Source organism: Astyanax mexicanus, chromosome 20 (assembly GCF_023375975.1).
Source record: "Astyanax mexicanus isolate ESR-SI-001 chromosome 20, AstMex3_surface, whole genome shotgun sequence".
Taxonomy (NCBI): domain Eukaryota; kingdom Metazoa; phylum Chordata; class Actinopteri; order Characiformes; family Acestrorhamphidae; genus Astyanax; species Astyanax mexicanus.
The window spans coordinates 36,319,569-36,345,277 of NC_064427.1; the positions used below are offsets into that span (position 1 = coordinate 36,319,569).

Consider the following 25,709-nt stretch of genomic DNA (forward strand, 5'->3'; position numbering starts at 1 on the left):
GTTCTGCTCTGTGACTTTGTTTTTCATGTGTTTCAGATCTAAGAAGACGCCAGTGTTATTGGTAGCATTAACAAAAGCAGTGTAATTCAATTAAAAATAGACTTTTTTATTTTTTTTTATAAAAAAGTTATTAATTAAAGGTTCTACGTTTTTGCCAGCTTTCTGTTACTTTTAAACATTGTATTAATTGTTAAATTTCCAGTTGCTTAGCACAGTATGTAAATGTGAATGTACAGCAAAACAACAAGGGAACTCATTAAAATGATACAATACCAGTCAAAATGTTCTATGTGAAGCATTTAGGTGCTTCTATCTGGGGTGCTGTTAACTTGCAGTTTCTTACATCATAGAATATAGAATTGAGCAGCAGAATAGAGAAAACACTGCCAAGTAGAATAGGGCAACACTGCACAGTAGAATAGAGCAACACTGCACAGTAGAATAGGGCAACACTGCACAGTAGAATAGAGCAACACTGCACAGTAGAACAGGGCAACACTGGACAGTAGAATAGAGCAATACTGCACAGTAGAATAGAGCAACACTGCACAGTAGAATAGGGCAACACTGCACAGTAGAATAGAGCAACACTGCACAGTAGAAAAGGGCAACACTGCACAGTAGAATAGAGCAATACTGCACAGTAGAATAGAGCAACACTGCACAGTAGAACAGGGCAACACTGCACAGTAGAATAGAGCAACACTGCACAGTAGAACAGGGCAACACTGCACAGTAGAACAGGGCAACACTGCACAGTAGAATAGAGCAACACTGCACAGTAAAATAGAGCAACACTGCACAGTAGAACAGGGCAACACTGGACAGTAGAATAGAGCAACACTGCACAGTAGAACAGGGCAACACTGCACAGTAGAAAAGGGCAACACTGCACAGTAGAATAGAGCAACACTGCACAGTAGAACAGGGCAACACTGCACAGCAGAAAAGAGCAACACTGCACAGTAAAATAAAGCAACACTGCACAGTTGAATAGAGCAACTCTGCACAGTAGAATCAGTAGAATAGAGCAACACTGTACAGTAAAATAGAGCAACATTGCACAGTAGAATAGAGCAACACTGTACAGTAGAATACAGCAACACTGTACAGTAGAATCAGTAAAATAGAGCAACACTGCACAGTAGAATAGAGCAACACTGTACAGTAGAATCAGTAGAATAGAGCAACACTGTACAGTAGGATAGAGAAACACTGCACAGTGTTGCTCTTTTCTCTATAACTTTACTTTTCTGTCAGTGAAACCCACCTGCTGATCCTTTGCTGTGATATAGGAGTTTGTTTTTCCCTGCTGGCCAGAATGCAAGCAGGTCTCTCTAAGAGGTTCTTAAGAATCTTCTAGAGCTCTCCTTCACTGACACAGATACCTTTATCTGTCATTCCTGAAAATTGCAAGCTGGAAACACTTTAATATGTTTTTAATGGACTCAGTAGGCATCAGTTTCAGGTCCTCAGCCAGCTGCTTAGAGGAGCCTGTGGTTGTTAAGATTTATGATTAATGAAACTCTATCAATAATGCTGGGGCAGTCTTAAGATCTACCAACAGATTTGATATTCAAGTCAGGAAACTGAGAAGCAGTTGATGATGGATTCTGAGGCACACCATATGGAACAATGTTTCGTGACTCTGAATTCAGGTGTCATGCCTATCGATTAAGAAATGGATGTCATAAAATCTCCTGTAGATGTGATGTGTGTCTTAATACTTTTGTCTACATAGTGTAGTAGATGAAAACTCCCAAATGCAAGACCAGAGAGTCTCCTGGCTGCCCGCAAAAAGAGTGTGCAAGCTGTGATATCCATTAAATCAGGCATTACTACGTTTTTTACATTTTTAAAAGTTACATAATACAACTAGGAGTGTAAGAAAAATACCAATATCATACCATATTGAGATACACAGTATTTATTTTGTCGCTGTCCAATGAAAAACACTTATCTCCATTTTTGTCGATTTTTAGTACTACATAATTTGAACAGACAAATTGTCCCTTATACTGTGCCAAATTTTCTTGATAAACGGACCAATAGAAACCCTGCAAATGAGCTGGAATAAACTCTTTTTACATTAACTTCCATTGAAAGTTTACAAGTTTTTTTTCTCTCTCCTGTAAAGTTGCTGTTTTGGAGATAAGTGTTTTTCATTGGATAGCGACAATTTGTAATTATTGGTTTACATAGGTTTAGTACATAAACTTTTATTCAGATTGTATAAATATAATACTGTATTTTTCTGCTAACAGTATCGCAATATTTTGTGCACTGCTGTGATAAATGTGTGATTGAAGTAGCACTGCTAAGTTAAAATTCTGAATAAAATAGCACTACTGAAGTAGATGTGCGATTAAAGTAGCACTGTGACTAGAATAGAACTGCTGAGATAAATGTGTCACTACAGTACGAATACTGAAGTAAATGTGTGACTAAGTAACACTGCTGAGGTAAATGTTTGACAAAAATAGAACTGATGAGGAAAATGTGTGACCTAAGAAGCACTGATGAGGTAAATGCATGACTAGAGTAGAATTGCTGAGGAAAATGTCTGATTTGAATAGCACAGCTAAAGTAAATATGTGCTTAAAGTAGCACTGCTGAGGTAGACGTGTGACTAAAATAGCACTGTTGAGGTAGATGTGTGACTAGAATAGCACTGCTGAGATAAATGTGTCACTACAGTATGAATACTGAAGTAAATGTGTGACTAAGTAACACTGCTGAGGTAAATGTTTGACAAAAATAGAACTGATGAGGAAATGTGTGACCAAAGAAGCACTGGTGAGGTAAATGCATGACTAGAGTAGAATTTCTGAGGTAAATGTCTGATTTGAATAGCACAGCTAAAGTAAATGTGTGATTAACGTAGCACTGCTAAGGGTAAAAGTGTGACTATAATAGCACTGCTGAGGTAGATGTGTGACAAGAATAGCACTGCTGAGATAAATGTGTCACTACAGTAAGAATACTGCAGTAAATGTGTGACTAAGTAGCACTGCTGAGGTAAATGCAGGACTACAGTAGCACTGCTGAGGTAAATGTTTGACAAAAAGTCAAAGTCAAAGTCAAAGTCAAAGTGGTTTTTATTTTCATTTCAGCTATATACAGAGTACACAGTGAAACGAAACAACGTTCCTCCAGGGACCATGGTGCACATAAACACAGTGTAGACAGAACAATAGTGCAACAGTACAAAAGTGCAGACAGACAATACAACACCATACAGACAAAGAATAATAAATAACAAGACAATGTGCAAATTTTGCAGTGTGCAAAAAGGACCAGGTGAGGTAGTAATTACTCAATTACACAGTGTACAATAGAGTCCAGTGAGGTAGTAGGGTTTTTAGTGCTTCCCATTTTCTGGGGTAAGTGGGGTAAGAGTGTGTGTGCATGTACATAAAAACCATCAGTTCAGTCTCTGCAGTTAAGGAGTCTGATGGCTTGGGGGTAGAAGCTGTTGCAGAATCTGGTCGTGCTGGACTGGATGCTGCGGTACCTTCTTCCCGAAGGCAGGAGGGAGAACAGTTTGTGTGAGGGATGGGTGGGGTCATTCACAATGCTGGTTGCTTTGCGGATGCTGCGGGTGGTGTAAATGTCCGTGATGGAGGGGAGAGAGACGCCGATGATCCTCTCAGCTGTCCTCACAATACGCTGGAGGGTCTTGCGGTCAGAGACGGTGCAGGTCCCAAACCAGGCAGTGATGCAGCTGCTCAGGATGCTCTCAATGGTCCCTCTATAGAAGAGTGTGAGGATGGGTGGAGGGAGACGGGCCTTTCTCAGCTTCCGGAGGAAGTAGAGACGCTGCTGGGCTTTCTTGGCTGTAGAGCTGGTGTTCAGGGTCCAGGTGAGGTTATCTGCTAAGTGGACACCAAGGAACTTGGTGCTCTTAACAATCTCCACAGAGGACCCGTCGATGTTGAGTGGAGAGTGGGTGTGTTGTGCTCTCCTGAAGTCAACAACCATTTCCTTTGTCTTGTCCACATTCAGGTGAAGGTTGTTGACTGTACACCAGTCTGTCAGCTGCTGCACCTCCTCTCTGTATGCTGACTCGTCGCCTTTGGTGATGAGACCCAGCACGGTTGTATCATCGGCGAACTTGATAAAGCTGTTAGAACTGTGTTTTGCAGCACAGTCGTGAGTCAGCAGGGTGAACAGCAAAGGACTCAGGACACTGCCCTGGGGGGCCCCCGTGTTCAGTGTGATGGTGCTGGAGGTGCTGCCCCCGAACCGGACTGACTGGGGTCTCCCCGTCAGAAAGTCCAGGATCCAGTTGCAGAGGGGGGTGTTGAGGCAGAGCGAGCTTAGCTTCCTGGTGAGGTTCTGTGGGATGATGGTGTTGAATGCTGAACTGAAGTCTATAAACAGCATTCTGACATAAGTGTCCTTCTTCTCCAGGTGGGTGAGGGAGAGATGAAGGGTGGTGGTGATGGCATCATCCGTGGAGCGATTGGGACGATACGCAAACTGCAGGGGGTCCAGTGAAGAGGGCAGTTGTGTCTTGATGTTCCTCATGACTAGCCTCTCGAAGCACTTCATGATGATGGGTGTAAGTGCAACGGGACGTAGTCATTGAGGCAGGACACTGTGGACTTCTTCGGCATGGGGACGATGGTGGTGGACTTGAGGCACGTTGGGACAGTGGCGCTGCACAGGGAGATGTTGAAGATGTCCGTGAGAACATCTGTCAGCTGGTCTGCGCACTCCCTGAGCACTCTGCCGGGGATGTTGTCTGGTCCTGCAGCTTTTCATGGGTTGACTCTGCGCAGGGCATCAGGGAGGGAGGCATCACGTTCACAGGACGGTGGCATTGTCCTGTAGTTGGTGATTGCCTGGATGCCCTGCCACATGCGCCGCGCGTCACCCGTGTCCTTGAAGTGGCTGTGGATTCTCTGGGCGTGTGCGCGCTTTGCCTCTCTGATGGCTCTTGACAGGTCGGCTCTCGCTTTCCTCAGGGCCACCTTGTCACCCACTCTGAAGACGGAGTCGCGGGTCCTCAGCAGTGCACGTACCTCGGCAGTCATCCAAGGCTTCTGGTTTGGGCGTGTGGTGATGGTCTTGGAGACAGTGACATCATCAATACACTTGCTGATGTAGCCAGTGACTGATGCTGCATACTCCTCCAAATCAACAGAATCGCCTTCAGTAGCAGCCTCCCTAAACATGTCCCATGCAGTGCACTCAAAACAGTCCTGAAGGGCAGAGATGGAGCCTCCCGGCCAGGTTTTTACCTGCTTCTGAACTGGTCTGGAGCGTCTGATGAGTGGTGTGTATGTTGGTGTCAGCCAAACACACATGTTGGTGGAACTCTCGTTGCAAAGTTCACATGTTGGTGGAATTTAGGGAGCACTGACTTGAGATTTGCGTGGTTGAAATCTCCGGCGATAATAAACAGTCCGTCTGGGTGTTTGTTTTGCAGATCGCTGATAGTCCAATAGCGTTCACACAGAGCCTCTTTAGCATTAGCACCAATGCTAGCGCTGGGTGGAATGTAGACAGCAGCTATTAGCACGGCGGAGAACTCCCGTACTAAATAAAAAGGTCTGCACTTGACTATTAGGCACTCCACCAGCGGAGAGCAGTGTTTGGCAACAGTCACAGCGTTGTTACACCATTCCGTGTTGATGTAAACACACACGCCTCCACCGCGGGTCTTCCCGGATAGAGCCGCGCTTCTATCGGCTCTGAACGCGGTTAGCCCGGCTAGCTGAATGGCGCTGTCCGGAATGTTGTCGTTAAGCCACAATTCCACAAAAACCAAAACACAGCAGTCTCTGAACTCACGCTGGGTAGTTCGCTGGAGTCGGATGTAGTCCAGTTTATTGTCAAGGGAACAGACGTTTGCAAGAAAGAGCGATGGTATAGCCGGCCGGCTAGGACTAGCCTTTAGCCTCGCGCGGATCCCGGCTCTCTTTCCGCGCTTCCGCTTGGCTCCGGCGTCAGGAAACACCGCGGGCTGGCGGCCTGGGTCTCTTAGCAGGCTAAGCTCAAGTAGCGTCTGCAGAACCTCGTCCGGTAGCGTGTTTTCTGGCTGGTTTCTCCACTGTAGCAGGGTCTGGCGGTGGTAGAACATGTGCACGGGTGTTCCGATGCACATATTTGCAGGAAATAAACGGAAAAAACGACAAATAGTAACACAAAAGCACCATTTAACGGACCCGGAGCGGCCACTGCGTGTTAAGGCGCCGCCATCTTGGGTGGGCAAATAGAACTGATAGAACTGATGAGGAAAATGTATGACTAAAGAAGCACTGATGAGGTAAATGCATGACTAAAGTAGAATTGCTGAGGTAAATGTGTAATTTGAATAGCACAGCTAAAGTAAACGTGTGACTAAAATAGCACTGCTGAGATAAATGTGTCACCACAGTAAGAATACTGAAGTAAATGTGTGAATAAGTAGCAATGCTGAGGTAAATGCAGGACTACAGTAGCACTGCTTAGGTAAATGCAGGACTGCCAGTCCAAACCACCCTGCTCTTACCGTCTACCACTCTCTACATGAAAATAAGAAAGATATATTTAGACAGTATATTTAGAAGTTTAGTTCAGGACACATCTCCTAACCAAACACACTGGTGAAAGATAATCGCAAAAGTTTACCTTATTAATATTTCAAAGCAGTGTACAGAGCAGATTACAAAAGTGCAAATATCTGCTGTCCAGTGTTTGGTTTTCCCTTATTAGTTATTTATTCTTTATTTCTTATTTTACTTTGTTTTACTGTTTCTCTGCTCTGGAGGAGCTGAAGTGTTTTGTGGTTTGACAGCATTGTTCACGAGCAGTACTTTATCCACGCAGAGGAACCTGCCACACCATGACTTTCTTATCACCACTATATTATGTTGCAGGTCAAACTAACCTATTTTAAAATTTACAAATACAGGAAAAAAAAATATTTGAAATGTTTAAAATTTATTTGAAATGTTTTGCTGGGCTTAAGGATTGTAAGGATAATTAAATTTAATTTACTTTACTTACAGTGCTATATACAGTACTGCACTACTATACCTGCATCTACTATATCTGATGTTAGTAGTAAATGGGTAACATGAATAGCACTGCTGAAGTAAATGCGGGACTAGAAAAGCACTTTTGAGGTGAATGTGTAAAATAAATTGCACAGCTAAGATCAATGTATGACTAGAATAGGACTGCTGAGTTACATATGTGACTTTAAGAGCACTGCTGAGGTAGATGTGTGACTAGAATAGCACTGCTAAGATAAATGTGTGACTATAATAGGACAGCTGAAGTACATATGTGACTACAATAGCACTGCTGAGGTAAATGTTTGACTAAACTAGCTTTGATTAGGAAAATTCATAACTAAAATAACACTGTTGAGATAAATGTGACACTAAATTAGCACTTCTAAGGTAAATGTGTGACTAGAATAGGACTGATGAGGTAAATATGTGACTAAAGTAGCACTGAAGAAGTAAACGCGTGAATAGAGTAGAACAGCCAACTGAAGAAGTAAATGGGCAACAGGCATTGTACTGCTGAAGAACATGTATTATTAGAATAGAACCACTGAGGTACATGTATGATTAGGATAGCATTGCTGAGGTAAATGTGTAAAAACAGTAGTACTACTGAAGAAAATGTGTGACTAGAATAGCACTGGTGAGGTAAATGTGTGACTAGAATATATCTACTGAGGTAAATGCTTGACTAGATGACTAGAATAGCACTGCTAAAGTAAATTCATGATTGGAAAAACACGGCCTTTTTGTTGTGGCACAAAATAACATATTAATGCTATAATGTTATTATTTAAGTAAAAAAATATATGTTAACATATAACAACATTTCTCTCAAACAAATAATTGTCTTTTTACACAAACATTAGGGGAATAAATCTGTGTCAGGCAACCAGGCGGGGGAACCGTGGGTCTCACTCAATTGTGCCTGGCTGGGCACATTTTAGTCCGCAGGCGACTGGATTGACCCATGTTTCTCTAGTTAAAGAGACTAATGCTATCATGCGTATTTAAGTTTGTTTTGGTGTGATGGAGAGCATTTTTAAAATAAAAGCATGTCTCGAGTGCAATGGATCCCTGTGATTGTGTCTCTCTCCTGTCTTTCTGACCGGCGAATCATATCTATATATGTATCAAAATGCATAATCTCAAATCTCATTTTGATTCTTAAAAATTCTCAAAATTATTTTGCAGAGCAAAATATTCTTCAAATAATAGACTCCTCTTGGAGAACCTCCTCTGCTTACAGCCTGAATATACAGCTCTGAAAAAAAGTAAGAGAGCACTTCAGTTTCTGAATCAGTTTCTCTGATTTTGCTATTTATAGGTTTATGTTTGAGTAAAATGAACATTGTTGTTTTATTCTATAAACTATGAACAAAATTTTTCCCAAATTTCAAATAAAAATATTGTAATTTAGAGCATTTATTTGCAGAAAATGAAAAATAGCTGAAGTAACAACAAAAAAAAAGATGCAGAGCTTTCAGAGCTCAAATAATGCAAAGAAAACAAGTTCATATTCATAAAGTTTTAAGAGTCCAGAAATCAATATTTGGTGGAATAACCCTTTTGGTTTTAAATCACATTTTTTTTATGCATCCTGGCATCATGTTCTCCTCCACCAGTCTTACACACTGCTTTTGGAGAATAACTTTATGCTGCTTTACTCCTGGTGCAAAAAATCAAGCAGTTCAGCTTTTCAGGTTTGATGGCTTGTGATCATCCATCTTCCTCTTGATTATATTTCAGAGTTTTTCAATTTGGTAAAATCAAAGAAACTCATCATTTTTAACCCTTGTGTGGTGTTCATATTTTTGTTACTCGTTTACTTTGTTACTTGTTTTTAATTCAGCAAAATTAAGCAATTCTACATTAAAATGCTTTACACATGCTTGCTTCACCTAAATTGTAAGCAATATAAACAGCTTACATGGTTAATATTTGCCCTTTACCTTTCTTATGTTACATTTCTTTTAAAAAGTGCTACTCTTTTTTTATTAGTTTTTTTAATAAAATGTTAAAGAAAATGAATTAAACTCAAGATATGAGTAGAAAATTTGTTTAGTTTCAAATTTACAAATGAATCAATGTTTATTAGCCTTTGGCCAAACATACTGTATGTAATATAAATGGTTGGGGGGGGGGGTGTACAGTGTGTGTGTTTTGATACATGTTTTTCACAAAAAATGAGCCAATGCCAATGAGTTTGAGCTAGAAAAAATATTTTAATATCATTTGATGAAAAATGAAAACGGGTCCCACAGACCCGAACACCACACAAGGGTTAAGTGGTCTCTTGTTTTTTTTCCAGAGCTGTAAATGCATGTGAGTAATAAATAGTAGAGTCTTGAACTCGTCATACTGCTTTGTACGATTCTGATTCTCTGAAATTCGTATTTACACACACTCAGCACTTACGTCAGCCTGTATTTCATAATTTGTTACACTAACGTTCTGTGAAAAATTCTCGGCGTGCCAGTGAAAGTATTTGATCTGACGCTGTAGCCCAGGGCTTTTGCTTACTCTATTAGGCTCCCCCAGCGGAAGCAACCAGTGTTTAATTATTTAATTAAACCGAGTGCGCTGATCGCGTGTGACTCACGGCATATGCAGCGAAGAGTGGGCGCAATCGGAGATGCATAATAAGCTTCGGCAGAGTGGAGCGACAGGAACATATTGGGTTCCACGCGATGTGTGGGTGAGTGTGTGTGTGTGTGCACGTGTGGCAGTTAATAGATGATCAGACAATGTTCTGACGCTGAAGGTGATTACTAGTCTGCGAGCGAAGTCCCACAGAAACGTGTGGATCGATAGCTGTTAACACAGTTCTCCCGCACAGCCGCCAGCTGCCACATTCTTCCATTCAAAGGAAGTGATGCGCTCACCAGCACTGTATACACTCAAACATCAAAGATTCAATACAGTACAGTAGCATCAGGGACTCTAGAGAATTCAAATTCTGATTCTGGGAATTTCAAAGTACATTTGTCTGTGATAAATAATATGGTAAAGGTATTAGCACAGCTATTTATTTATTGTCTGACAATGTTTCAGTTACAATTAAGTTTCTGTCTCTTTGCTAGGTTTTAAAGCATCGCTGGGAAGATCTGATTGATTATAAGGTCATATAAAGTCTATTCATGTTGCACTGCTAAGTTAAATGTATGATTAGAGTAGCACTACTGAAATAAAATGTGATTAGAATAGCACTGCAGTGATAAATATGTCTCCGCTAATGTAGTACTACTAAAGTAGATGTGTGATGAATAGAACTGCTGAGGTAAATGTGTGATTAGAATAGCACTGCTGAGGTAAATGTGCAACTGGCATTGCACTGCTGAGGTTAATGTATGATTACAGTAGCACTGCCAAGGAAAATGTGCAACTGTCATAGCACTGCTGAGGTAAATGTATGACTAGGGTAGCACTGGAGTGGTAAATATGTCTGTGATAGATTTTAGAGCATTGTTGTTAAGATCTAATTGATTGCGTGGTCATATCATGTCAGATCAAGTCGGATGATCACTATCCCTAATCTCCCCTGCTAAGGGGAAATGTGTGACTAATGTAGCACTGCTGAGGGAAACGTATGACTAATGTAGCACTGATGAAGTAAATGGTTGACTAGAATAGCACTGCTAAGGTAAATGTGCAACTGGTGATGCACTGTTGAGGTAAATGTATGATTACAGTAGCACTGCTGAGGTAAATGTGTGAGTACAGTAGCACTACTGAAGTAAATGTGGGATTAGAATAGCACTGCAGTGGTAAATATGTCAGATCAGGTTTGATGATCACCAATCCACTTCATCCCCATCTTCCAGGCTCCTACAAAATGTATCGGATGGAGCACCACCTTTCCAAGGAACACAGTTCCACTGCTCCACAGCTTAATTCCCTTAGGACTAGTTGGTTTATGTTTATCTGCTCAAGAGAATTTTATTCTACTGGCAATATTAACTAATATAGCACTACTGAGGTAGATGTATGATTAGAATAGAACTGCTGAGGAAAATGTGTGACTAATGTATCCTGATGAAGTAAATGGTTGACAAAAAATAGCACTGCTGAGGTAAATATGTGACTAGGGTTAAACTGCTGAGGTACATGTATGATTAGAGTAGCACTGCTGAGGTAAATGTGTGAATACAGTAGCATTACTGAAGTAAATGTGGAATTAGAGTAGCACTGCAGTGGTAAATAAAGAACACAGCTCCCCTGCTGCACAGCTTAATTTCCTTAGCACTGATTGGTTCATGTTTATCTGCTCAAGAGAATCCTATTGCACTGGCAATAAAAACTAATATAGCACTACTGGGGTATATGAGTGACTAGAATAGAATTGCTGAGGAAAATGTGTGACTAATGTAGCACTACTGAAGTGAATATGGGAGTAGAGTAGCACTGGAGTGGTAAATATGTCTCTGCTTAGAGCATTGCTGTGAAGATCTGATTGATTGTGAGGTCATATCATGTCAGAGCAGATGATCCACATCATCCCCACCTCCTCCCAAAAGTATAGGATGGGGCACCATCTTTCCAAGGAACACAGTTCCACTGATGCACAGCTTAGAGTAGCACTGCTGAGGTAAATGTAAAAGTACAGTGGCACTACTGAAGTAAAAGTGTGATTAGAGTAGCACTGGAGTGGTAAATATGTCTCTGTTATATTTTAGAGCATTGTTGTTAAGATCTGATTGATTGTGTGTTCATATCATGTCAAACCAATCAACATCATTCCAATCTGCCCATCTCCTCCCAAAAGTATTGGATGGAGCACCATCTTTCCAAGGCTTTACAGTTTGATTTTCTTGCAGCTAAGAGGATCATGTTTTGCTGCTCAAGAGAATCCTATTCTATTCGGACAATAAAAACTAATATAGCACTACTGGGGTAGCTGTGTGACTAGAATAGAACTGTTGAGTGAAATGTGTGAGTAATGAAGCAATGATGAAGTAAATGCTTGACTAGAATAACACTGCTGAGGTAAATGTGGGATTAGTGTAGCACTGCAGTGGTAAATATGTCTCTGCTAGATTTTAGAGCGTTGCCGTGAAGATCTGAGCTAATATCATGTCAGATCATGCTGGATGATCACCAATCCTCCTCATTAAAAATTTCGCATTTCTCAAAAGTTTTGGATGGAGCACCATTTTTCCAAAAAAACACAGTCTTATTCTATTGGTAACACTCTTTTGTTTGGCCACAAAAGGGGATGCAAATGTGGAAAATTGCCTAATTATGATTGCGCTTCTCTGTGGTATAAAACTATTCAATCTAATAATATAAAACTATGGCTGTGGAGCTCTAACCTTTCTATAGGTTTAGAAATATAATGCACCCGTTTGATGATTTATAGGGTACTGGAAAGCTGTGAACTTGATCATGCAAGTCGATCTATGCACCTCTGAGCATTCACATTTAGCAAGGAGGTAAAAGCTTTGGGTAAAAGGAAGGATGGAGTTAATGAGGTGGCTTTCAGTTCCTGATAGCAATGGCTTGCTTCCAAAATTCAGACATTTTCCACAGTGTGTGTTTTAACCATAATGAATCTCATATCTACAGCATTTCTTAAAGCAAAGGTAAAGCTTATGTGGCTGGACTTTAAATGTATTCTGTTACAGACTACTGATTACATTTTTAATCTATTGGATTATTACATTAAAGTAATGTAATCTGGTCAATTGTGTGTGACTTTTGAAATACTTGTATTTTTAAAACCAAGTATTTAAATTAAGACATTGATCCATCCTTTATTTTAAAATTAAATGCCAAGAAATTACATGTGCGTGTCAACAATCCTGTGCCCCATAATAGAAATACACTTTTCTACTAAATGTAATATATACAATCACAGTTGAGTTTTTAAAGCATTTAAGAAGCTAAACTAAATATAAGGATATACAGTATAAGATTTAGCTAATTGTGAATAATACTCTTAGTACTAATATATTACAAAGAAACATATCTGCACATTCATTCAGCATTATTAATCAATGACAATTTTCTTACCTTCATATGTTTTTTTTAAATCTGAGTTTTTGGAGAGTAAGAGAGAATATTTGCTTCTCATTTTCTATTGGTCTTTTCAAATGTCTGTTTGTTGCCACTCCTGATACCTAAATTTTAATTCCAAACACAGTCTTTTCCCTTACTGTCAATGGACATCCTCCTCTCCAGAACTACAATTCCCAGCATGCATTTGAAAATATCGCGTGTTCGGACTCAGCCAATCGCATCTCTTTCTCATGCTCATCATCCCCAGAATTCCATTTCTTAATTGTTTTCAGCTGTTGTTAATTTCTATGTGCATATAAATCTGGTTGCTTGTATTGTTTTAAGCGAAGTATTGCCACTTTTAATCCAGTGACATACAGATAATTCTTTTACTGTTTGCACAGTATTTACATGTGTTGAACTTTTTTCCCTTGTTTGACTTGTTTGATTTTGATTTCTGATTTATCGGGGGGTTTTTTTTCTCTCTGGTTTTGCCGCTAGTATTAAAGCCTCATCTACTTTTTTATCGCAAGCATCTGACTCCAGTTTGGATCGTTACATTAGTGAATGTATTTTACAGAACAGCGGAGGAGGCAAGCTGAAGGTTCTTCACATGAGGACGCTGTTGCACTAAACTAGCAAATGAAAAATAAAAAGTTACGACAAAACAGACACAGTAAGAGCAGTGATCTTGTTTGAGTAATCTAATGACTTACTTTTTATTGTAATTGTGATGGAATACTGTTTTTTAATCCTGATTACATAATGCTGCCTGTTACATGTATTCTGTTGCTACACAGCAGAGGTTGCTTCTTAGTTATTTGAATAACTGACAAACACCTACAATCTAGAATGTTTAAAGGTCTTATTCTATTGTTTTTTCATTCATTTTAAAATGTCTACTTGTAATCTCTAGTATGAATGAATTGTTTTGGTGTTTCTATTTAGCCCTGCTTTAGATCACTGCTTTGAACAGTGTTCTGTGCAGTTGCGCTACCTTGTCAAACCATGCTTTCCTAGTGTATATTTAAGGTCTCAGTAAAACGCGAAATCAACCGGAGATCCGATTTAAACCTATAGTTACTTACTCAAGATAGCTATTGCTAACTAACTATTGTAAACAAAAGCTGTAAGATCTTTAGCTGAGGCTCTACTGCAGCCTGGGTTCAGCTCTGCCTGTGGGCGAGGCCATGAACTCACAGGCTGACGAAAACGCAGAGCTTTTCCTGATTGACTTGTTTTTCTGAGGATTTTCTTTTCTTAGCTACTGAGGACAATAGAGGTTGAGGAACAGTTTCATATGCATCATGCTTATACAACTGAGAGAGATTTATATTATTTCACAAAGAACATGAAAAAGTGGATTTTAGTGGAAAGATTTTAAAGATTTTAAAATGACCTATCATACATTTACGAATGGTATATAACTTCTAGTTTATGTGTTTTTTTTTTAAAGGTTTATTTTTCCAGTCATTTCTAAAATGCTTCTTTGAAGAGACATCAGCTAAAGTGGATTTAGTATGGCAGTGCTCCAAAGAACCCTTGGAGAAGCTTTATTTCTAAGAGTGTTATGCAGCACTCTTGTGGGACTGTCTTCTATTTTTGGCCTAACATGTCCAGTTTCCTGAAGAAACCCTGCTTTGAGGTAGCAGTTCTGTTCTAACTGAAGCATTAGGTATTGGAATGATCCACAGACGTCCACAAAAGGTCAAAACAGGTACATAAGCGTTCAGTTAATTAGTTAATACTATCCATCACAGCATCCCTAACCCTCTCACCTGTTTTGGGATTGATGGTGAAGAAGTTCTGTGGGTTTCCGGCCGTGATGCGGTACATGAGGCGGCTGGAGGGGGCGGTGATGTCGGGATCCTGGGCTTGGATTCGAACCACAGAGACATCTTTGGGTGAGTTCTCCATGACGTATGGGTGATAGACAGGGTCAGAGGTCAAGGGGGCGTTATCGTTGACATCCTGCACCTGGACAAACACTTCAATAGATGCTGAGAGTGGCACCACCCCTCGGTCTGTGGCGTAGACAGTTAGCCAATAGGAGTCCTGCTTCTCGCAGTCCAGAACGCTGGTGGTGTAGATGACCCCTGAACAAGAAAATAAGAATGCATGTGAGTTAGGCACATAACCACAGCGGCTTGCAAAAGTATTCATACCCTTGAACTTTTTCACATTTTGTCACCTCACAACCACAAACCTAAATGTATTTCATAGAGATTTAAATGATAAACCGACACAAAGTAGCACATAATTGTGAAGTGAAGTAAAAAAATGATACATTGTTTTCAGAATTTTTATAAAATAAAAATATGTGTGATGTGCAAAAGTGTTCATCCCCATTACTCTGATCCCCCTAAATAAAATGCAGTGCAGTCAATTGCCTTCAGTCCAACTGTTTGTTATTTATTCTTAATATAGTCATATGAAAAAGTTTGGGGACCCCTATTAATCTTAATCATTTTTAGTTGTAAATATTTGGGTGTTTGCAACAGCCATTTCAGTTTGATATATCTAATAACTGATGGACACAGTAATATTTCAGGATTGAAATGAGGTTTATTGTACTAACAGAAAATGTGCAATATGCATCAAACCAAAATTTGACCGGTACAAAAGTATGGGCACCCTTATCATTTTATTGATTTGAATACTCCTAACTACTTTTTAATGACTTACTGAAGCACAAAATTGGTTTGGTAACCTCAATGAGCTTTGAACTTCATAGCCAGGTGTATCCAATCATGAGAAAAGGGATTTAAGGTGGCCAATTGCAAGTTGTTCTCCTATTCGAATCTCCTCTGAAGAGTGGCATCATTGGGTTGTTAGAGAACACTAGTGAACAAACAGCATCACGAAGAACAAGGAACTCAGACAGGTCAGAGATAAAGTTGTGGAGAGGTTTAAAGCAGGGTTAGGTTATAAAACCATATCCCAAGCTTCAAGCATCCCAAGGAGCACTGTACAATCCCTCATCCAAAAATGCAACAAAAAAAAATTCTACAACTGTGAATTGATTAAGACATGGCTGTCCTCACAAACTGACAGATCGAGCAAGGAATGCACTGGTCAGAGAAGCAGCCAAAAGGCCCATGATCACTCTGGAGGAGCTGCAGAGATCCACAACACAGGTAGGAAGACTGTCGACAGGATAACTATAAGTCGTGCGCTCCACAAATCTGGCCTTTCAGAGATCAATATTTGGTGGAATAACCCTGTTTTTTTAATCACAGTCCTCCACTCAGGGTGCCTGCATGTCTATGTTACCTTCTGACTCTCTGCTTTAGTTAGACTGTTTTATTCAGATCTGCCAGAGTCTTTCTCCACATTCTGATAATGTTGCATAGTGTTTGTTCTCCAAAACTAATCTCATCTCTCTGCCTCCCACTGAGTTATTGATTGCCAACCTGTCTGGCCTGACACTGATAGAAACAAGTTTTTTGAAAGAACAGCTGAATATATTACACCTGTGTGGATGTATAATGACTTTTTACCATTCAGTTATAAGAAAACAGACCACAGGAGGATGGGTCTCCCTTTATAATGTGAGATTGAAGCCTCTGAAAGTTTCTTCTTCCAGCTCTGAAGAAGTTTTTCCTTGCCACTGTTGCTCACTTAGGGTTTTGTGTTCTATACTTTATGTTTATCCTTTATGAATCTTTGGTTGTTCATAGATCCTGCTTTTGCAGAAATAACAGCCTCTAAACTCTTCCTACAGCTTCCAATGAGAGTCTGGTTGAAGCTTCTGGTTGAAGCTTCTGGTTGAAAGTATTTTGGACCATTCTTCTTTATAAAACATCTCAAGTTCCAGTTCAGTCAGGTTTGATTCAGGTTTCTGAGCATAACCAGCCCGCTTTAAATCACACCACAGATTTTCAGTAATATTCAGGTCTGGGGACTGAGATGATCTGAGATGATCATTCCAGAATGTTGTACTTGTTCCTCTGCATGAATTCTTTAGTTGATTTTGAACAGTGTGTTTAGTGTTTAGGGTCGTTGTCTTGTTGAAGTATCCAACCCCGGCACAGCTTTAACTTCAACTTTCTTACTGATTCTTCCATGAGAATCCATGAGACCCTCAACTTTACCAAGATTCCCAGTACCTGCACTGATCACACAGAACCACAGCATGATGAACCACCACCAAATTTTACTTTTTAAGCTTTTTGTATCATTCCCCTAAGCAATATGCTGGCTCCCATGTTGCCACTCTTCAGAGAAGATGCAAATAAAAGAAAAACTTGCAATTGGTCACCTTAACCCTTTCTCATAATTGGATTCACCTGTGTATGTGGGTCAAGGGTCAATGAGCTCACCAAACAAAGGTATTTAAATCAAGAAAATTCACCTGCCTAATTTTGTTTAAATAATTACTGCACACTTTCTGTAAATCCTATAAACTTCATTTCACTTTTCAGATATCATTTATATACCAATGACATACCACTGATTTCTGATTTATAAAGGAAAATCCTGAAAATGATCAGGGGTGCCCAAAAAAGTTCACATCACTGTAAATTAGTTTGATTTGATTTGCAGTCAATAGTGTGCAGTCAGTCACAATAGTGACTGTCAGGCATTAATTTGTGTTTTGTATTTGACACTAGTCATTAAAATGTATCTTCAGTATGATTAGATCAGATCCTTTAAAGGACTATTAAGGATTACATTTTTAATAGTAAATGATAAAATTATCAGGATGAGTCATCAAATATTAAGCAAACATGCAAAGTTGAAGATCTGTCATTTGGAACGGATTATTTAAAAATGTACTGCTCTCACACACACACACACACACACACACACACACACACACACACACACACGAGGGAGTCAGGAAGAGAGAAAAGGAGGGAGAGGGAAAGAGCATGAGAGTGAAGCCAAGATCTACAGTAATAGTTACTTATATTAATGTATTTTTTTTCCCAATTTCCACAGAAGTATTCCACTTGCTGGAGGGAATCACAAAAAAAACACATCTTTTTAAACTTGAATTAAATATTAACAATATCCATCTCTGCCAACCTCCAAGTGTCATTTGAGTAATCCCATCTTAATCCACTCACAATGCGTCTTGAAGGTGTTTATATCTGAGTTTTCATGAAATTAAATTGGTTAATCCCAGGTGTAAACAGCCTCATGAGGCCTGCATTGTGCTTTCTATTTATGTCCTCCTAAACACAGTCCCTCTGAGTTAGACACAAGGACCTTAGTGCTTTCCAATCTTTTCACACACTGACCTCACTCTCACATCTGCTGACACAATTTTCCAATTTTATCATAGAAGTTAACATCCATCCAGAAAAATAAATAAAAGAAAAATAAAACAAACAACACATTCAAGTCTGAATGGGAAAAACCCCACAAAAAGTCTAACATGGACTTGGAATGTATTCTATATATATAAAAAAAAAAAATCACACAAATTTGCATCAAAACCAAACCAATATATAGCACAGTAAAGAATGCATGAGTTGTTGAAGATTCACTGATCACTCCCTTCAGATAAGTGTTCCAATATGATAACATGATATCTGTAGGTTTCGTTCCAAATGCATAAAAAACTATTTTTTTTTTAAATCTATTTTTACTTTTCTGTGAAATAAGCTTGGAGTGAAATTTCCATACATATTGCTGAAGGATGATGGATTCTGCTGGTATTAGAGAAAAGAAAATGCAAATTTTAATTATTTATTTTGTTAAATGGGCTTCCTGTTCCAAATGTGTTTTGGACTGAAACTGTTCATATATTCATTCATCCATATTTGAGATATCAATAAGACTTCCATTATATTGTTTCTGTTTTGTCATTTTGGTTCCTTAAATAATCTTCAAATCAAATAAATGGTTTTCAGAAAGGAAATGTAAATCTAATCAGAATAATGGATTTGAAATACTTCAATGCATTTGAAATAAATCCATTAATATACTGAATATTGAAGTGTAGACTTCAGTGTTAATTAACCCTAGAATGCTAAGGCCGGGTGATTTTTCACCCACACAATTTTTCATGTGATTTTTATTATTGTGTTGCTGCTGTCTGAGTTGCATGGGACTTTGGGTAGGAGCTTCAGGGCGCTCATTGATGTCATTAATGTTATGGTTGATTCCCTCCTCCCATCTATAGTTTGTTATGGGTGTAATTAACCTGATATTAGTGTTTGTGTGTTTAAATCAGGCACTCACATGTCCCAGGAATATTTTTTTTTTGTTAGGACATTACCTGTTAAGGATTACCTGATTTTTAAATATTTTTTCTGCTTTTTATAGGGTCATCCATAGTACCTTTTTTTATTTTATGTGATGATGTATGTTGTAAAATTAAAGAAGAGTTCCAAAACTTTGTCATACAGTGTATTTACTTACTTACTAGTTTTAATGTGTTCTAGGATTAATGGAGTTTAAAAATACTACAGTCATCGTTTAGCATATAGAGCCATTTCTTACACTGCCTCTGTTTTAACCGTCTGGACAAAGTAACATGGTCCTAAATAGAAGGATTATTTTTAATACTTGGATGCAAATCCTTTGCAGTTAATGACCGCCTGAAGTCTGGAACTCATGCCGAGTGGCCTCCCTTGAGATGCTTTTCCAGGCCTTTACTGCAGCCGCCTCCAGTTCCAGCTTATTTGTGGGTCCCTCTGCCTCATTTTGGTCTTCAATAAGTGAAAAGCGTGCTAAACTGGGCTGAGGTCAGACGACTGACTCTGCATTTAACAGTCCACTGATTTGAGTCATTATCCGTCTTTACTGTGAAGCCCCGTCCCATCAGGTTTTTTTTTTTTCTTCAGTTCCAATCTCTTGTCACAGTGGCTATTAGTGGTTAGCACGTTTGCCTCCCAGCACTGGGGTCTTGGGTTCAAGTCCCTATATGGGTGGAGTTTCCATGTTCTCCCCGTGTCTGCGTGGGTTTTCACCAGAGACCCCAGTTTCCTCCCACAGTTAAAAAAAACATGGAGATCAGGTAAATTGGATACTTTAAATTGATCTGGTGTGTACGTGTTAGTGTGTGTAAATGTTTTTTATGACTGTGTGCCCAGATTTGGATTGGCACTCGGTCCTGGGTAAAATGCTGTAGTGCCTAATGCAGTCCTTCAGGTGGGCGTTTGTTTCCGGTTGAGAGTACGCTGTGTGCTATTGGCTGCCGCTTCTCACCGGTGTGTGGATGAGTGCTGAGTTTAAATGGTTGTGTCTAAAATGTGTAAATTGTAAAGTGTCTTTGGGTTTCTAGAAAGGTGCTATATAAGTGTAACTTCATTCATTCATCAGTTTTAAAGTATTTGATAATAATAATAATAATAATAATAATAATAATAATACATTTTATTTGTTGGCGCCTTCAGGACACTCAAGGTCACCTTACATCCGGTGTACATATAGTACCTAGATCAAGCAATACATACTAAAGCAGAAAATCACAAAGCAATTAAATAGAAATGAAATAAAATGAGTGAAAAAAACAAGATAAAATAAATACAGGTCAATTAAAAAAACTTAAAATACAACAATCACAATAAGTAAGCCGTCTTGAAGAGATGCGTTTTAAGAGCAGTTTTAAACTGTGTAATGCAGTCCAACTCGCGTATGTAAGGAGGAAGCGCATTCCAGAGTTTAGGGGCTGCATAAGTAAAGGCTTTAGCGCCAACTGTACTAAGCTTGATATCGGGTACTGATAGAAGGCCTGCCAAAGAAAACCGCAGAGCCCGAGAGGGAGTGTAAATCTGAAGAAGATCTGTGAGGTAGGTAGGAGGGATGTTATAAAGAGCTCTGAAAGTAAGTAGTAATATTTTAAAAGTAATCCATAATCAGTGTTGGGAAGTAACGGATTACATGTAACGGCGTTACGTAATCAGATTACAATTTATGAGTAACTGTAATCCGTTACAGTTACTGCTTCAGTAAATGGTAATCAGATTACAGTTACTCTGCTAAAATAAATGGATTACATTGCGGTACTTTTCTATTTTTGGTCTTCCAATCCAACACTGACAAAACGCAATCACATTCACATAAATCACGACATCAAAATATTCTATGATTCACAACCTCCTGCTCAGAATGTTTTCACTGCAGAAGCGCCCCCTAGCCCGTCGGCGGGCCCGTTCTGACTATGTAAAGTAGAATGCTTATAAGCGTCAAATATTCTAAACACACCGACCAAATAACCGACTCATATTCTTTAGTACTAATTTAACTACCTGCATGCAAATTTACAACCATCTACATGAAACCAGTCGCCAGAAAAACCTGTTTTTTTCACATTGTTTACATGGGGAACACGCCTCCCCAACAAAATAGCCTTATAAAATATTATTAGTATATAAAATAACATCATATTACATTATAGAAAATTCACTTACTATCACAGCATCCACAATACACCACTGAATCGCAGATAAAATATCCATAAAGTCCTTTATTCGCCTGCTCACTTCTCCTCACAAACATGCGTTTATTTTCAGCGCAGCTGAATAGTAATATTCTCAAGCTCCTAGCGACCACACAATGTAATATTTTCACGTAAAGTTGTACGTGAATACAAAGCTAAGGATGTCCTCTTCTAGATTCTGTGTTTTTTATTGGTCCACAAACCACTATTTTTCTTGAGTGATCGTCTTTTGAACCAATAACGTGAGCGCTGGATCAATCCAATCCAATCAAATCAGGTCATAGCCTTTCTGCAGCCACAAAAGTGATTGACACCTATTTCAACCAATAGTCCACCCTTAGACGAAAACATTGGTACGTAATTTGCCCTGATTGGTCTCCTAATGGCTGGGGGAGGGGCATGCCTAACCGCTGTCACCAAATTCCCTCTGCTAAACATAAGTGCGCCCACAGCGCGCATACGTGTGATTTTGTTTGTCATTTCATCAAAAAGTATTAATATTACTCTGAAATAGACTTACATTCATTTATTTTATCACAAACAAACAAAAATATTACAAACTCTGGCTGTATAGAGACAGATTTACTGGAGAGGTTTTGAACACTTTGGAGACGCCTGGTGGACACCTAATATAATGCAGTGTAACTCTTCAATGCATTGTGATATAAATTATAAATTTTGTAATTTGTTTGTCAAGACCCTACTGAATCAGGAAATGTAGAGAATGATTGACTATTCATCACCAACATCCATACACACATTGTAAACTCTAAATATAACAGGCGCTTTTTTTTTTTACATTTTCTTCTGCATTTGATGTTCTCAAATGGAACTTAAATAATGGAAATTAAAGTGTTGAAGTGAATTATTGTTTACTGTTTATGATTACACTGCATTTGACATTTAATAATAAAACATTCAAATTATATTTTGTTTGCAGTTGTGAGTTCTTAGAAAAGGAACAGATTGTAATCGCATTAAATCCTATTGGACCGAATTGGCTCTGTGCACAAGATGGCGCCACCTAACTTCCGGGTAGTGAGTGGTAGGTATACTAGTTTCCGGTTGGAGTTGTTGTGGGGAGAACTGCCGGCAGGAGTACAGAGTGAAAGCGACCATGAGTGTTTTTAAAGTTAAGGAGAAACGAAAAACACAAAACAAAAAAAAACTGACTGTGTTATTTTTATAATTAAAGGATCCTCTATAAAAAATTGGAGACACTGGGAAACATACCAAACTGTTATATTTTAATAATAAAATAAAAAAAATTAAATTCAACAACAATACTATTTCATGCCTTTATTTCCAATAACGAAGGCAATGGGCCAGTTTTTCTTTTATAAAATTCATTACTGTTGGTCACATGAAAAGTTTAAGGCATATTTACAAGCTTATTCAATAAAAATAAATAAATTGACCCATAAGAATCCAGAGCCAGTTTTGAATACAAAAAAAAATACAAAATTGATTCAGGTAAAACAAACGTTGTTTACATATTATTGGGATAATGAGGGAACACAAATATTTTACGGTTTGAATACTAATGTAATATAAATGCATATTAAACATTAACAAACAATTTTAGAGAACTTCTGGGTTAATCACACACTGAACTGTTTGAAACTAAAGATATACAATAGTAAACAACTATATATCTCCCGATGCCAGTATAACTTACAGAGGGTCTAGACACAGGGTAGAACTTATATATCTCTCTCTCTCTATCTATATCTATATATACATAATTATTTATAAATAATATATATATATATATATATATATATATAAATAATTATATATATATATATATATATATATATATATATATACGTATATATATATATATATATATATATATATATATATATATATATATATATATATATATATATATACGTATATATATATATATATATATACATATATAATATAAATATAAAATATATATATATATATACAAAATATAAATATAAAATATATATATATATAATATATTATAAATAATGGGTTCTGGGTTAATCACACACTGAACTGTTTGAAACTTAGGATATACAATAGTAAACAACTATATATATATCCCGATGCCAGTATACATTATACATATTTATAACTTACAGAGGGTCTAGACACAGGGAATAAATAAAAATAAAAATAGATCAAAAATAATATATATATATATATATATATATATATATATATATATATATATATATATATATATTCTCTCTTACTCCTGGGCGCTGTACATCATTTATAGTTATTTTTGGTAAGTCCTGGAGAGATCGCGTGTAGAAAGCCATACTGTCTGCTGACCGGCGCTGAAAAGCGGAAATGACTCCGCCTACCAGTCGTAGACCGGAAACAGGCAGCGTCGTCTCATGCAACTAGCGAATTGTATCGTATAAAGACATAATTTGAGGTATCGTACATTATCGTATCGCTGACTAAAATAATCGTATTGTATCGTATCGTAATGAATCTTGTGATTTACACCCCTAGATAATCCTGGCAAAAAATCCACCTGCAGAAAGTGGCAAACCTGCAAATAGTTAGCTTACAGTTGTTGTTACATTGTTTGGTTTTTAATGATTTTATCATCAATTTATAGAAGTGTTTTATAAAATTGTTTGATTAAATGGTTTCATAAGTATTTTTATAGGGTGATTGAAAAGGCTGTTTTATTTGTCTATCTATTAACTGGAAGGAAAAATAAAACAATAATATGCAAGATGTGGTTGCTACATACATTCAGGCTTAAAAAAACGACAATATTGTAAGTAATCCAAAGTAATCAGATTACGTTACTCACTTGAAGTAATGTAACTGATTACGTTACAAATTACATTTTGAGTGATGTAATCAGTAATCTGTAAGGGATTACATTTTAAAAGTAACCTTCCCAACACTGTCCATAATAATCCGAGCTGCAGAATTCTGAACGCGCTGAAGTCGTTGGATAAGTTTAGTCGGATTACCTGTGAGGACTGCATTACAGTAGTCAATACGTGGTGGAAAGTATAGCTCTATATGCTTCATCCTGCTACTATTTGCTCTAAAAGTGCCTCCATCATGTTTGACAGATGATGATGTGATGATGATGAATTCAAATGCTGGTCTTGTTCATTTACTATAAATTGCCCAGGAATCAGTTACTATAAATTGCACTGGTGTGTGTGTGTGTGTGTGTGTGTGAAAGAGAGAGAGAGAGAGAGAGAGAGAGAGAGAGAATTAGTGTATGTGTGTGTGTGTGTGTGTGTGTGTGTGTGTGTGCCTGCATGTCCACCCAGTTAGCATGTAGAATCAGCTTGAGCTTGGCTGATGTGTGGCAGCATCGGCTGAGACTCTGAGCATCGGCTGAGATCTGGGCGTAATGTGGTTTATTCTTGGCAACTGAAGAATTGGCAAAACTGCTGTGGGCCAATTTCCATATTATACCTGGCAAACGGGGTGGTGGCACATGCAGCAACTCGGCCCAGATGTGAGCCAAGTAATTGGGCCAGAATTGAGCCTAGAATCAAACCGAGACCGGCTGCTGCTACTCAGACATGGCATGTGGTATTTTTGGTTATCTGTGTAGATATGGATTAACATTAGCAAAAGTGGACGTTTTTTTCCGGTTGAGAGTATGCTGTGTTTTATTGGCTGTTATTATTAATCAGTGTGTTTTTTTCATGAAGCTCTCAACACTATACTGTTCTTGAGCTAATCTGAAGGCTACATGAATGTCTGTAGCGATTGACTCTGCAGAAAGTTGGCAACCTCTGCACACGATGCACCTCAGCATCCACCAAGTTGCTTTTGTTCTTAGTTGTTATAATATCACTGACAGTTGACTGTGGAATATTTAGTAGTGAGGAAATTTCACGACTGGACTTGTTGCACAGGTGGAATCCTATCTGTAACACGGATTGTAGAAGTAGTCTGCATTTCTATTGGTGCTTGGTTTTATACAGCACCTTTCATGTGGCCATGAAAGTGATTGGAACATCTGAATTCAATGGTTTAGATGGGTGTGTGGATGCTTTGGCAATATAGTTTACGTAAAAAAAATGTGCCATTACTGTGCAATTTGATCAGAGAAGAGAAACCTAAGGATTTTTTTTTTTTTTGTGATGTAACAAAAATAAATCTGACCAGGATTTTTAGAATACCTAAAGCCACTTAAGTATTTTTAAAATTATTTATTAATTTATTTGTTTGTTTTAACTGTTTACTATTAAATCATCTGAGTTTAAATAAAAAGACTACATTTGAACACATTTTTTTGTTTCGGGAAAATGAGTAAATGTTTACATTAAATTAAGTTTAGTAAAATA

General features: G+C 38.3%; 1 protein-coding gene across 1 annotated transcript in view; it reads right to left on the minus strand.

Annotated features, from left to right (window-relative positions):
- Window positions 1–25,709, minus strand: part of LOC103030555 (protocadherin Fat 3) — a 179,299-nt gene that overhangs the window by 128,362 nt on the left and 25,228 nt on the right. Inside the window, exon 3 of the mRNA XM_049468961.1 lies at window positions 14,777–15,094. Within this exon, the coding sequence (XP_049324918.1) occupies window positions 14,777–15,094 (318 nt within the window). The remainder of the gene's footprint in view (window positions 1–14,776; window positions 15,095–25,709) is intronic.